This window comes from Leopardus geoffroyi, chromosome A3 (assembly GCF_018350155.1).
Source record: "Leopardus geoffroyi isolate Oge1 chromosome A3, O.geoffroyi_Oge1_pat1.0, whole genome shotgun sequence".
Classification (NCBI taxonomy): domain Eukaryota; kingdom Metazoa; phylum Chordata; class Mammalia; order Carnivora; family Felidae; genus Leopardus; species Leopardus geoffroyi.
In genome coordinates, this window is record NC_059336.1 from 45,411,550 (window position 1) to 45,423,656 (window position 12,107).

Here is a 12,107-nt window from a genome sequence, read left to right on the forward strand (position 1 = left end):
AGTTAGGGGACAAGAACAAGCACCCTTGAGAAGGTGATCACTCTTTTTCATTTTAGTGAAACTGCCCTCTTATTGTCCAAGTAATTTCCATATCTGGCCACTTCCTCTATTTTCCAGGAGGAAGACCTTCCTTCCATAGAACAGTTAGCCCATCAGATAGAAGATGAAGAAATTAACCTGAAGGAGAAGCCCAGGAAATACCTCAAAAGAGTTTTCCAGGAAACTATCTACAAGGGGCTGGTGGAGAAGAGCATTCTTGACTACCTGCAGTATAATCACTACCACCTGCCCATGTATGCGTGGCCAGGCATCATTTAGTGCATGGCCATACCCTCCACTTTGTTTTCACACATGTAGTTTCTGGAAGTGCTGAGTATAAATGGGAAACCTCTCTGAAACCTGGCTTGACAACCAAGCTTATGCCTGTAGTTTTCTATGGTTCCAGTAGGTGGCGCACGGCCATGGGTCTCTATTCTGGAAGTTTTTGAACACCAGGCATGTTCCAGGGCAGAATAATCCATTTCAGCAATAAAATGGGATGTACTGTATTAAACTTGTCTTTATGTTGGGTGTGATTCTGATATATTTCCTGAAATGCCCTGCTGCTGTTAGTTCTTCACCTGTTTACCCAGTAATACTCCTGGGCAATAAAAAAGAAAAGCATGTGCCCAGAATGGAAAATAGGCAAAACTGATGATGAGAAATTAGTTCTATAATCCAACATCACAAGAACTGACCGTGCTGGCAAGTTTATGTGAACTTTGAAATGAGGCAGCTGCTATCAAAATTTCTGTACTTCAATATTGTGAGAAAAATTCAAGGATCAACACACAGGCTCACATGCAGGTTTTAGATTAGAAAATAGTAGGGGCGCCTGGGTGGCGCAGTTGGTTAAGCGTCCGACTTCAGCCAGGTCACGATCTCGCGGCCCGTGAGTTCGAGCCCCGCGTCGGGCTCTGGGCTGATGGCTCAGAGCCTGGAGCCTGTTTCCGATTCTGTGTCTCCCTCTCTCTCTGCCCCTCCCCCGTTCATGCTCTGTCTCTCTCTGTCCCAAAAATAAATAAACGTCGAAAAAAAATTAAAAAAAAAGAAAAAGAAAATAGTAGTGCAAAATCAGTCCAGTTCATTTCTTTTGCCCCTTAGCACTGTTGCTTTGCACCAGGGCCTCTGGTACATGTCACCTGTAATGTGGGTCCGAATCTCTCTATAAGATATATATAGCAAATTTCATGCCTACTAGAAAACATATGGATGCAGGAACAACAATAGTTTTCATTTATTTGGATCTCTTTTAATAGTGTGACACAATTCATGACTGAATTTTTGATCAACAGGCTTTAAAATTGTTTTTCATGGACACATTTCCAGTTTTTCATTTTTTAAAATTTATGTTAAAATTTAGCACAAGTTGACACCCTCACTAAGGTCACACAGCTCTCAGGAGGAGAAGTCATGGTTGGCATTACAGAATTGTGTACCCATTATCAAACTGATATCTCTCAAAAAGAAAACTGTTCCAGAACACTAGATTCTTGATTTTTCCGAGGCAGGCAAAAGCAAGCAATAAACTCCACTAATTCCTTCACACGTATGTTTTACACAAATGCAGGGGTCATTTAGAGGGAGGCCCAGCTTCGGCCATATGCTAGAAACTATGTGACTGGAATGAAGAACAATCCCTACCAGTTCACTCTTAAAACTGCAAACCGACACATGGGGAACCGTATTTCAGGGGCTGGCAAATAGGTCAGCTTGCCAGCCCTTCTGGCCTCCTTCCCCTGAGAGGTCCTAGGTCAAATTCATCAGCAAATGGAGTGGGTTTGTGTGACAGGCCCTGGGACCCTTGGATGGGGATGAACAGAAAAACCTCAAAGGATCAACAGTTAGAATTTGAGACCCAGTATTATAATTAAAAGGCTTCTAGTCACATAAATGTGGCCCCAAATGACAACTGCCAACCTTGATGTTGAATGATGGATATATGTGGTAGTAAGTTTTCCTTTGCAAATGTCCAGAATGGGTTTTAGTGTACAAAATGTATGATGAAGTCATTCTCACCATCGTCCCGTATTCACAAAGTGAGTAATTTCCTGAGTCTAGGCAGGAACTTCGGCATATATGTGCTGACTTCAGCATTTTACCACCGACGGACAACTTTAGTAAGACAAGGGAAGTATCCAAGAGTCACTGATTGAAATTGGCTGTATTAAGGGCTTTGGGAGAATAACAATATTTACTCCTCACCGATGGTAAGGCCTGGCAAAAAAAAAAGGGGGGGCGGGAGATTCAGAAAGAACAATATTTGGACTTCTGTCTGCAAGAGCATAGATCCTGTAGAGACAGGTGAATGCGTGAATTCTTTAACGTATTACAACATTTGTTGGGATGTCTTGGGCTGTAAGGCTCATCTTGAAATTCTATAGTTTTGAACAAAGAATAGTGACAAGAAAACACCGAATTTCCCCAAGTTTTATTCCCGCAAATCACATGCGATGACCATGCTTCGCAGATGCCTCTAATGATTGTACGTGGGTTTATAACGAGTGTGCCCACCCCCTTTCTGAAAATGGCTCCTTATAAGCAAATATCACAGGAAGGCCAAAGAAAAAGAAAAGAGGTGATAGGGGGAAGGGAGCACTGCAAGGAGGAGAAAATGTAAAGCCAGCCAGTCAATATTTACCCTTAGAAGAGAGTCTGTGTGTGTGTGAGAGAGAGAGAGAGAGAGAGAGAGAGAGAGCGAGCACGCGAGCGCGCTGCACCGGGTGAGGGAGTGTGAGCCAAGAAGCAGGGAGAGGGGCTCGAAAGTGGCCGCGTGTGAGGAGCTGTTGATTGTTTTCTGGTTGAGAGAAGAGGTGATGATAAGGCTGGGATGCGGCGGGCGAGCGCCGGGGCCGGGGCAGCGAGCAGGCAGCTGTATGCTAATGCTCACAGAAACCAAGCCTCCGCATTCCCCATTAAAGCTGGCGGCCAGGAGGCCACACATCACTGAACAAATAGGCTCTCTCTAGACAAATAAAATAACACACGTTGGCCTGCGGGGAGGGGGAAGAGCCAGAGGGGAAGAAAAGGGGGGGGGGAAAAGGGGAGGGAAAAGAGAAGGGGAGAGGAGAGCCGGGGAGAAGAGGGACGGTCGGGACGACGGGAGGGGAGAGGTGGGGAGAGAGAGAGAGAGAAAGAGAGAGAGAGAGAGAGAGAGAGAGAGAGAAGGGGGGGGCGGGTAAGAGCCGCAGAGAGAGAGCAAAGGAGAAAGAAGGAGATAGTCTAAGGGAAAGAGAGTCTGAGACTGAGAGTGGGGAGGCGGGAGACCTGGGGGGGTGCGGCGAGAGCTGGGGTGAGACAGGAGGGAGGGATGGGGAAAGAGACAAGGGGAGGGAGGAAAGGGGAGACAGGAGAGACGGGGGTGAGACAGAGGAAGAGGGAGGCCAGAGGTTACAGGGAACGAGAGGCGGGGAGGGGAGGAATAGTGGGCGTAGGGAATGAACACTTACACCCAAACCCCAAAGCAGCCACAAGAAAGGGGGTACTGAGGCCAAGGCGAAGTGTGAGCCCCTTCTGGCCCCCAGGGGCCTGGCCACCTCTTGGTCTCCAATCGGGCGGGCACCGAGGAGGAGAATTGGAGTCCGGTAGCCTTTTCAGTCAGTTTTTGCTGGGGTCGTGTCGCTGCCACTTCTGAGACCGCGGCGCACGGGGAGCGGGGCCGCCGCTTCACAGGTGCAAGCAGTTCCCTCGTGCGCCCCACGTCCAATTGGGATACCGGTGCCTTCAGTGTCATGCCAGTCCTAACTGGCAGAATTCTCTACTTATGGCTTTCCCACATTTTCTGGCTTCGCCTTTGCCAGCTTTTGCCAACACCACCCTTCGAGTCGCGGGGCCGGGGAGCCTCCTGCCTCCCTCTCCTCCCAGGGTCCCACCCGAGGCAAAAACAAACAGCCCCGAGGGCACTTCACGGAGCGTGCAGTGGCCCCGACGGCACACTCGGGAGGATAAAAGAGGCGGCCAGCCACCCCGTCGGCCCCCGGTCGAATAATGGGTGCGCAGCAGATTGCCGGGGGCACTCGAAACTCGAGGGGAGGGAAATACTTGAGCGCGGTCCCTCCCCGCGCCCTGCGGAAGGCGCAGCCTCGCGGATTCTCCCTTGTTCGCTCTCTTTCATGCACTCTCCTTTTGTGTGGAATTATTTAAACGAGAGATCCAAGGCAGCTTTATGCTAATGTGCCGAACAAAGGCAACGGCCCGCGGGCGGGGGCCCGGAAGGTGCCTGGAGGCCGGACCGGGCCGGGCGGGGCGGCGGGCGGGCTGGCTGCGCGTGTCTCTCGCGTGCCCCTGGGACTGACACAACAACCCCTCATTCCTGCAAACACAAAGCCTCTCCCCGGCTCGGGCCCCGCGCTCGCCCCGCGCACAGGGGCTTGGGCCCCTGCGAGACCTGACGGCGGGCTCGGCGGCGGTAACGCGTGGTTCTTGCCGGATAGCGGCTCTAGGACTGGGAGGGCCTGGGGGTGGGGCTTCCAGGAGGTGGGGTCACCCAGGGGGTGAGTCCAGGAGAGGGGTCCAAGGCTGAGTGGGGATGGGGGTGTTAGGGGGCCTTGTCAACCCCCTCCGAGTGTCTCTAAACGCGCCGCGCGGTGAGATTGCGGACCCTCCTGTCTTCGCCTCTCAGGAGCTCAGGGGCTGTCTGTACTCTTCGACACCCCCCGGGGCAATTCCTAGGCCGAAATACCCTCTTTGGTACCTATTTCCAAGCTTCGCACTTTCAAGAAACTCCCCGGAGCTAGACACGATCTGAGGTTCACAGTGAACCCCGGCGTGCTCCCCGACGGCTATCTGGGACAGGAGGACAAAAATATTAAAAAATTAAAAACATAGAAACATTAGAGCGCCTGCGGCCTCCAGCTCCGCTGCCAAAGGAAGAACCCACAACGGGGTCTGCAAGGAAGAGAAGCGAGGTGGCTGCCGATTTTTTCCAAAGTGATGCCCACGACCGACCCCACAGGAAGGGGAGGAGCCGCCTGAGGCCTGGGAAGGACGCCTCGGGGACCTGCCTTGGATCCCTGTGCTCGCCGAATCCCGTGAAGCAACTCCGGAGGGAAGCAAAGCAGTGCTCAGTGTTTCCCCGACCCCACTCCACGCGGCGCCCACTCGGAATCGCAGCGCGTAAAGGCCGACCGCCGGGGCGTAGCGTGGTGGCGCTTTGCTCTTCCCAGAAGACTACAAATGGTCTCAACTCGAAGTCCCCATCCCTGCAGGCGCGCAGATTTTGAGAAATGAGATCACTCAGAAGACAACGGAAACTTAAGGACCAGGTGCAAGACTGTACCTACTTGGAGGGTGCTGGTGTGTGCGTGCGCGCGCTCAGCCTAATTCTTCTCTAGCCGAGTTATGAAATTTGTTCCTAATTCTAGTACCTTTCAAATTCCATTTATTTTGACCGTACTCGTCAGATTTCATTTTCGCTGGCAAGATTAAAAACCACAAATTAAGCAAAAGGGCCATTGAATCTCAGTAGTGTTCAATAGATTCTCTTAACTTAATTCAGAACCCCTTTGAATTCGCTGCATTCAGGCAGGGGTCTTGTTTTTTTTTTTTGTTTTTTGTTTTTTTGTTTTTTTTGTCCCCCCTCCCACACCCTCCTTACAATTATGGGTGTTGTTATTTTTAAAGGACTCACAAGGTGACTAACTCTCCTTGTTATCTGTTGAATGAAAGCAGTGTTACACATGCAAGACCAAATAACCCCGCAGTCAGTTGCGGACCGTGGGCCGAACCCCACCCTGTTATCCCACAATCCAGATGGGATTCGTGATTAGAAAATAAAATTGGCCAAAACTGTCCCGGAATCCCTCTCCTACTTCTAATTTCATCAGCAGTATTAATCAGCGCTCAAAAGAGCAAGGAAATAACATCAGTTACTTTTAGATTGAAACATATTTATAAATTTCAGATAAAACTCATTTTAGAATTCCTAACTTTTTTGAGGACTAGCATTCACCGCAGTTAGCAATTTTAAAACGAGGGTGAGAGCTTTCAAAATATATCCCATGATATGTATTTTTCTGTTTTTAGTCTGAGTTAAATCACAAAGAAAAAATCATAAACATCGTTCCTTTTGATTAACCAACTTGATTAACCCTTTGATTAACTAAGCCTAACAATTGTTCTCATTACAACTTCTTACTCATGTGGAAAGAAAGAAAAGAAAGGGAGAGGAAGGAAGGAAGGAAGGAAGGAAGGAAGGAAGGAAGGAAGGAAGGAAGGAAAGGGTGTTCTTAATTTCCCTCCTAGGGTATTTTCAGAGGGAAAATCCAAACACAAATACCTTCAGTGGCATTAAGCATAAGCAAAATTCAGTATAATCTATCTAGGTGCACAGAGCTTTCCAGAAAAATGTCCGTGTCCTTCTCTCTCAATAAAGTGACATTTTCCTCACAACATAATGACATTTTCTGTGGCTTTGCTATTTGTTCCCTAAGTGATGGGTGATCAGGCCCACTACGCACTCTTGAGGTTCTGCCCCCGTCCCCTGGAGATTATGTCTTTTGTGTTTCCTCGGGGCTGGGCAGGGAAGAGGATGGAGGCAAAGGGCCCGGTCTGGGTCCAAACAGGGCGGCGGGGGTGGTGGGCAGGGGGTTGTGAGTGTGTGGATCTTCGCTGTTGTCTCTTCTTGGTGGCAAGGGGGGAGGCAGCTTGTCCTCTCCGAGGCTGCAGCCTGCCTCTGAGGACAGATTGCCCCCACCTCCCCCCCGGTCGGCAGCACGCGTCTCTTTTGCGTCCAGATTGGCCGCGACCGGCGCTCAATAGCGGGAGGTTAATTTCCTTCACAAAGGTGAAGGGGGCACGGCTCCGGGGGGGCCCCCGCGCCCAGACAGGCGGCCCCTTTATTCCGCTGCGCCTTGATTGGAGCCCTTGATTTAGCATCTGATGTCAGCCGGCAGACAAAATGCCCCGCTCCGAATGAAAATGCATGAGGCGGCGCAAGGAGAGCGGAAACCAACTTCAGTGGGGCGCACGCGGCCGACCGCGCGTTTCGGCCTTTGGCCAACTCCTTCCGAATCAACCCAGTCCTGCGCCTCGAGGCGGCTCAGAGTGGCCTGGGCTGGGCTCCTCCAAGGATGCCAATCTTTGAGCCTCGGAGAACTTAAAAAAAAAAAAAAAAAAAAAAAAAAAAGTTCAGAAATCCAAGTACCTTTTGGAACCCAGCCCAACTTGACCCCCTGCCCCCCGTCTGCCCCAGGGCCGCGTCTGCTGGCGATTAAAGAAGTGCGGTGCCAACTGTTTCTAAAAGTCGAGATAAAACCTTCCAGTCGCACGCACGCGGACGCACGGAGGCCTTGGATACAAACGCCGCCCTTGGCTGCAGCCGTAAGACCAGAACCTCTACCTAAGTTTGCAACTCCGGGGTCCCATTTTCGCTTGGGTCCTGGGTCCCAAGGCCCACCCGTCCGAGCCTCTCGGACGCCCGGGCTATGCCACTATTTTCATTTTTTTTTTATTATTTCCCAAACACCAGGCGGAGTCCCTGCGCCTCCCCCGACTCCTCTCCCGCCCCAGCAGCCACACTCAGATCTCCCCCGCGCCTGCTGCTGCCCACCGCCGCCCCTACCCAATCAGCGCGCACAACTTCCCCCTCCGCTCTGGCTCGCGGATTGAACCCTCCTGACATATTTGGGGCCATTCTTCTCCTTTGTTGCTATTTTGCTCGCGACCCGCGGGTAATCCCCGCGCGGGAGGGGGGCGTGCATTGTCGTGCTGATGGACGGGCCCATTTGGCGGCTCCGCGCCCCCCGGAGGAGAGACACAAAGCCCAGGCACGTGCGCCTCCCCATAGAGGAGCAGTAGACCGTGAAGGGAGGCGGGGCCGGGCGTGTGCCTGGGCCGGGCGGGGCGGCGGCGCCGGGCGGGGCGGCAGCGGGGCGCGCGCGGGGGCCCAGCGCCCTCAGGTACATCTGCCGCACCTAACGGGCGACCCCCGGGTCCCGGCCCCTTTTTTGCCGCCCCGTAGCCCTCCCACCCGACCAGGCGGAGGAGGTGCGGACGCGCTGATTGGCTCCGGAGGAAGCGGGAGGCGAGAACAATGGCCCCCTCCCCCCGTTAAAAGGGAGCGGCTCCCGGGCCCGGGGACAGGGACGCGCGTGCAGGGCGCAGAGCCGGGCCGAGCCGCCGCCGGCGCCACGCGAGTCCCGTAGCCGCCGCTCCCGGGCCATGGGCCGGGGGCACTGAGGGCCGCCCGGGCCGAGCGCGGAGGTGGGACCGAGCCAGTGCCTTGCCCTCGCGCTGCGCCAACATGCCCCGCGGCTTCCTGGTGAAGCGCAGCAAGAAGTCCACGCCCGTGTCCTACCGGGTCCGCGGCGGCGAGGACGGCGACCGCGCGCTGCTGCTCTCGCCTGGCTGCGGGGGCGCCCGCGCGTCGCCCCCAGCGCAGAGCCCGGGGCCGGGACCGTTGCTGCCGCCCGCCGAGCGCGCCCATGCGGCGCTCGCTGCCGCGCTCGCCTGCGCGCCGGGCCCGCCGCCGCCCCCGCCGGGCCCGCGGGCCGCGCACTTCGGCAACCCGGAGGCCGCGCACCCGGCGCCGCTCTACAGCCCCACGCGGCCCGTGAGCCGGGAGCACGAGAAGCACAAGTACTTCGAGCGCAGTTTCAACCTCGGGTCGCCGGTCTCGGCCGAATCCTTCCCTACGCCCGCCGCTCTGCTCGGAGGCGGCGGCGGCGGTGCGAATGGCACCGGCGGCGGCGGCGGCACCTGCGGCGGCGACCCACTGCTCTTCGCTCCCGCAGAGCTCAAGATGGGCACGGCGTTCTCCGCGGGCGCTGAGGCGGCCCGCGGCCCAGGGCCCGGCCCCCCGCTGCCCCCCGCCGCCTCCCTGCGGCCCCCGGGCAAGCGCCCTGCGCCCCCCGCCGCCGCCGAGCCGCCCGCCAAGGTAGCCAAGGCCCCGGGCGCCAAGAAGCCCAAAGCCATCCGTAAGCTGCACTTCGAGGACGAGGTGACCACGTCGCCTGTGCTGGGGCTCAAGATCAAAGAGGGCCCGGTGGAGGCGCCGCGGGGCCGGGCGGGGGGCGCGGCGCGGCCGTTAGGCGAGTTCATCTGTCAGCTTTGCAAGGAGGAGTACGCCGACCCATTCGCGCTGGCGCAGCACAAGTGCTCGCGCATCGTGCGCGTGGAGTACCGCTGCCCCGAGTGCGCCAAGGTGTTCAGCTGCCCCGCCAACCTGGCCTCGCACCGCCGCTGGCACAAACCTCGGCCTGCGCCCGCCGCCGCCCGCGCGTCCGAGCCTGAAACCGCTGCCAGGGCTGAGGCGCGGGAGGCGACAGGCGGCGGCAGCGACCGCGACACGCCGAGCCCCGGCGGCGTGTCCGAGTCGGGCTCCGAGGACGGGCTCTACGAGTGCCACCACTGCGCCAAGAAGTTCCGCCGCCAGGCCTATCTGCGCAAGCACCTGCTGGCGCACCACCAGGCGTTGCAGGCCAAGGGCGCGCCGCCCGCGCCTCCGGCCGAGGACCTACTGGCCTTGTACCCTGGGCCCGACGAGAAGGCGCCCCAGGAGGCGGCCGGCGACGGCGAGGCGGCCGGAGTGCTGGGCCTGAGTGCGTCCTCCGAGTGCCACCTGTGCCCAGTGTGCGGGGAGACGTTCCCCAGCAAGGGCGCCCAGGAGCGCCACCTGCGCCTGCTGCACGCCGCCCAGGTGTTCCCTTGCAAGTACTGCCCGGCCACCTTCTACAGCTCGCCTGGTCTCACGCGGCACATCAACAAGTGCCACCCGTCCGAGAACCGACAGGTGATCCTCCTGCAGGTGCCCGTGCGTCCGGCCTGCTAGAGCGCGCCCTCCATCGCGGCCCCCCCGAACTGTGCCTTCTCTTGGAGACCCACGAGGAGAGCGCGCCCTGCGCGCCCTGAACCCGCGTCCGCTCCGGGGGTGCCCACCCCCGGTGAAAGTGTTGTCTCCGCTTCTCTCGGTGTGGCGTGACGGTAACCCCAATCCTCTCGTTGTGACTCCTTTCGGACCCCCACCCCTTGCGTTGTGTCCCCCTTCCCCTCCTTGGCGCAACAGGAGCCAATCTCTTTCTGTACAAGAGAGAAAAGCTGTAAGCGTTTGTCTCGTGGTTGGAAGCTTCCCCTTGGAGGGGAGAGCTGTTTTTCTTGCTAGTATTCGCTGTGTTCATGGTCTAGAAATGCGGTTTGCTCTCGCCTACCAATCTTTGCTCTCTATGTATGTAGCGTACGGGTTGTTTTGGGTGAATCTTGAGGAATAAATGCCTTTATATTTCACAGGCTGTAAATTGAACTTCCCACACGATTAGCTTTATTATGGCTTGTGAACTGCTGGAGTCTGGCTTTACCTTTTTGTATGTGAACAAATCAAATTGCTTAAAAAAGAGTTTTCTTTAGTATAGCCACAAATGCCTTGAACTGTTGTCTGGGATTGTTTTGGGGGAGGGAAGGGAATTTTCAGAAAATGCTGTAGAAACTGCCTCAATACTTCACATAAGACTCTTTGGTTTTATCATCTTTGTTGAGGTAGGACTATATAAGTTCTCTCTAAATGTATATGTTGATTTATGAGTAATTGTTATTTATTCTTTATTTATTTATATTAATTATGAAGATTATGCTATTATTTGATTGCAGATCTTTTTTTTTTTTTTTTGGTACGCTTTTCCCCCTCCCTTGCCACTCTTGACATTTCACTGTGCATTTTAGAAGAGAGCCTTTTTCTAAAGGGATCTGTTAAAAGTTTTAACTTTTATACCTATCTGAGCGAATTACAGACAACCTACCACTTTATTCTGCTTGGAGGGCCCGTGAGGCCCCTGTACAACCAACAGCTCTTACTTTTAAATGCAATCTCTTTTCTACATACATTATTTTCTTAATTGTTAGCTATTTATAGAAAGCTTCAATAGAACTGTTTCAACTGTATAACTATTTACTATTCAAATAAAAATATTTTCAAAGTCAAAGTCAGATGGATTTATTTCTGCATCACGTGGCTTCACTAAGGATTTAAAATGATTTCTTAAATGTCTGTTTTCTATTAAAGGAAAAAAATGCTGCCACCTTCACTAGGATCATGGGTTTTTACAGCTGAGCCTGAACCTCTGGGTCCTGCCCTTCTAGCAGTTCAAGGGTGTAGCCTCAAAAACTGGTGAACCGGAGCCAAAGGCTTGCTAGGGGTCTTGGGAAAGGTAGTGGAAGATGGGGCTAGAATGAAGGCCTGGGAGACTCTTCCAGAGAAATCTACATAAGTGCCCACAAGAATCTATCCTTTTGATCAAGGGGGTGTGAGACACACTTTAACTTAACAGACCCTGCATTTCCTGACCATTTGGGGCTCAGTGTAACAGTAATTCCTCAAATAAATAAGGTGGGTAGTGGTTTCATGGTCAGATTTCCCCAGTAAGTGAAACAAACCAGAACACTCGTGGCTACAACAGAAGTTAATGCAGTTTGGGGTAAGGGTTCAAAAATGATTTTTCAATCAGGTGAGCAATCCGCTTTTGGGGGAAAAATGGAACACCATCTGTTTAGGATATTAGCGTTAATAACAGGTCATTACAATGTTTTCCGTTATGTGTCACTTAGCTCGTTGAAGAACAATTCTAACGCCCACCAGTTAATATTTCGAGTTGTTTCCCTCTCTGAAACAGTCCATTGCAGAGCTGTGCTAAACATCACAAGTGTGCATTTCCTTTTGTGGTATGTTTTGCTACTTTTTTCCTAAGGCCCTCTAAATCAAATGTTTGTCCATCAAAGAGATTTTAGACATCTGCCCAGTAAAGGGCTGCATGTCTGAAGGATGTAGGTGGGATGGGGGTGGGAAGGACAGTCCATGAGAAACTTGGAAGGAACAACTGAGAGAGATCGGTTTGTTCAGACTCTGAGCCTGCAGTTTTGTGTGGGAGAGGGGTTAAAAAGACTGAGCTGTCAGGAACATTGAATATTCCTCCATTTGTGAAGGTCTTGCAACAGACCCAGAATGGCAATGAAGGAGAAGCCACTACAGGTAAGTTGCTCCCTGGACAGATCGCATTTGCCTTTTATTGGTGATGCCTATGTACTTTATCAGTTTGGAGAATGTATAAGCACAGGGACAAAGCAGTAGTTATAACAACCTG

At 53.6% G+C, this 12,107-nt stretch overlaps 2 protein-coding genes across 4 annotated transcripts in view; both read left to right on the plus strand.

Annotated features, from left to right (window-relative positions):
* Window positions 1–557, plus strand: part of CFAP61 (cilia and flagella associated protein 61) — a 283,106-nt gene extending 282,549 nt beyond the window's left edge. For all 3 annotated transcript variants that reach the window (XM_045445447.1, XM_045445448.1, XM_045445449.1), the window contains one exon: window positions 118–557. In XM_045445447.1, coding sequence (XP_045301403.1) covers window positions 118–318 — 201 coding nt within the window. In that variant the 3' untranslated portion in view covers window positions 319–557. The remainder of the gene's footprint in view (window positions 1–117) is intronic.
* Window positions 558–7,718: 7,161 nt separating this feature from the next.
* Window positions 7,719–10,952, plus strand: INSM1 (INSM transcriptional repressor 1). The gene has a single exon (XM_045445459.1). It carries the CDS (start codon window positions 8,282–8,284, stop codon window positions 9,806–9,808), a length of 1,527 nt encoding a protein of 508 aa, XP_045301415.1. The 5' UTR covers window positions 7,719–8,281; the 3' UTR covers window positions 9,809–10,952.
* Window positions 10,953–12,107: the final 1,155 nt, after the last annotated feature.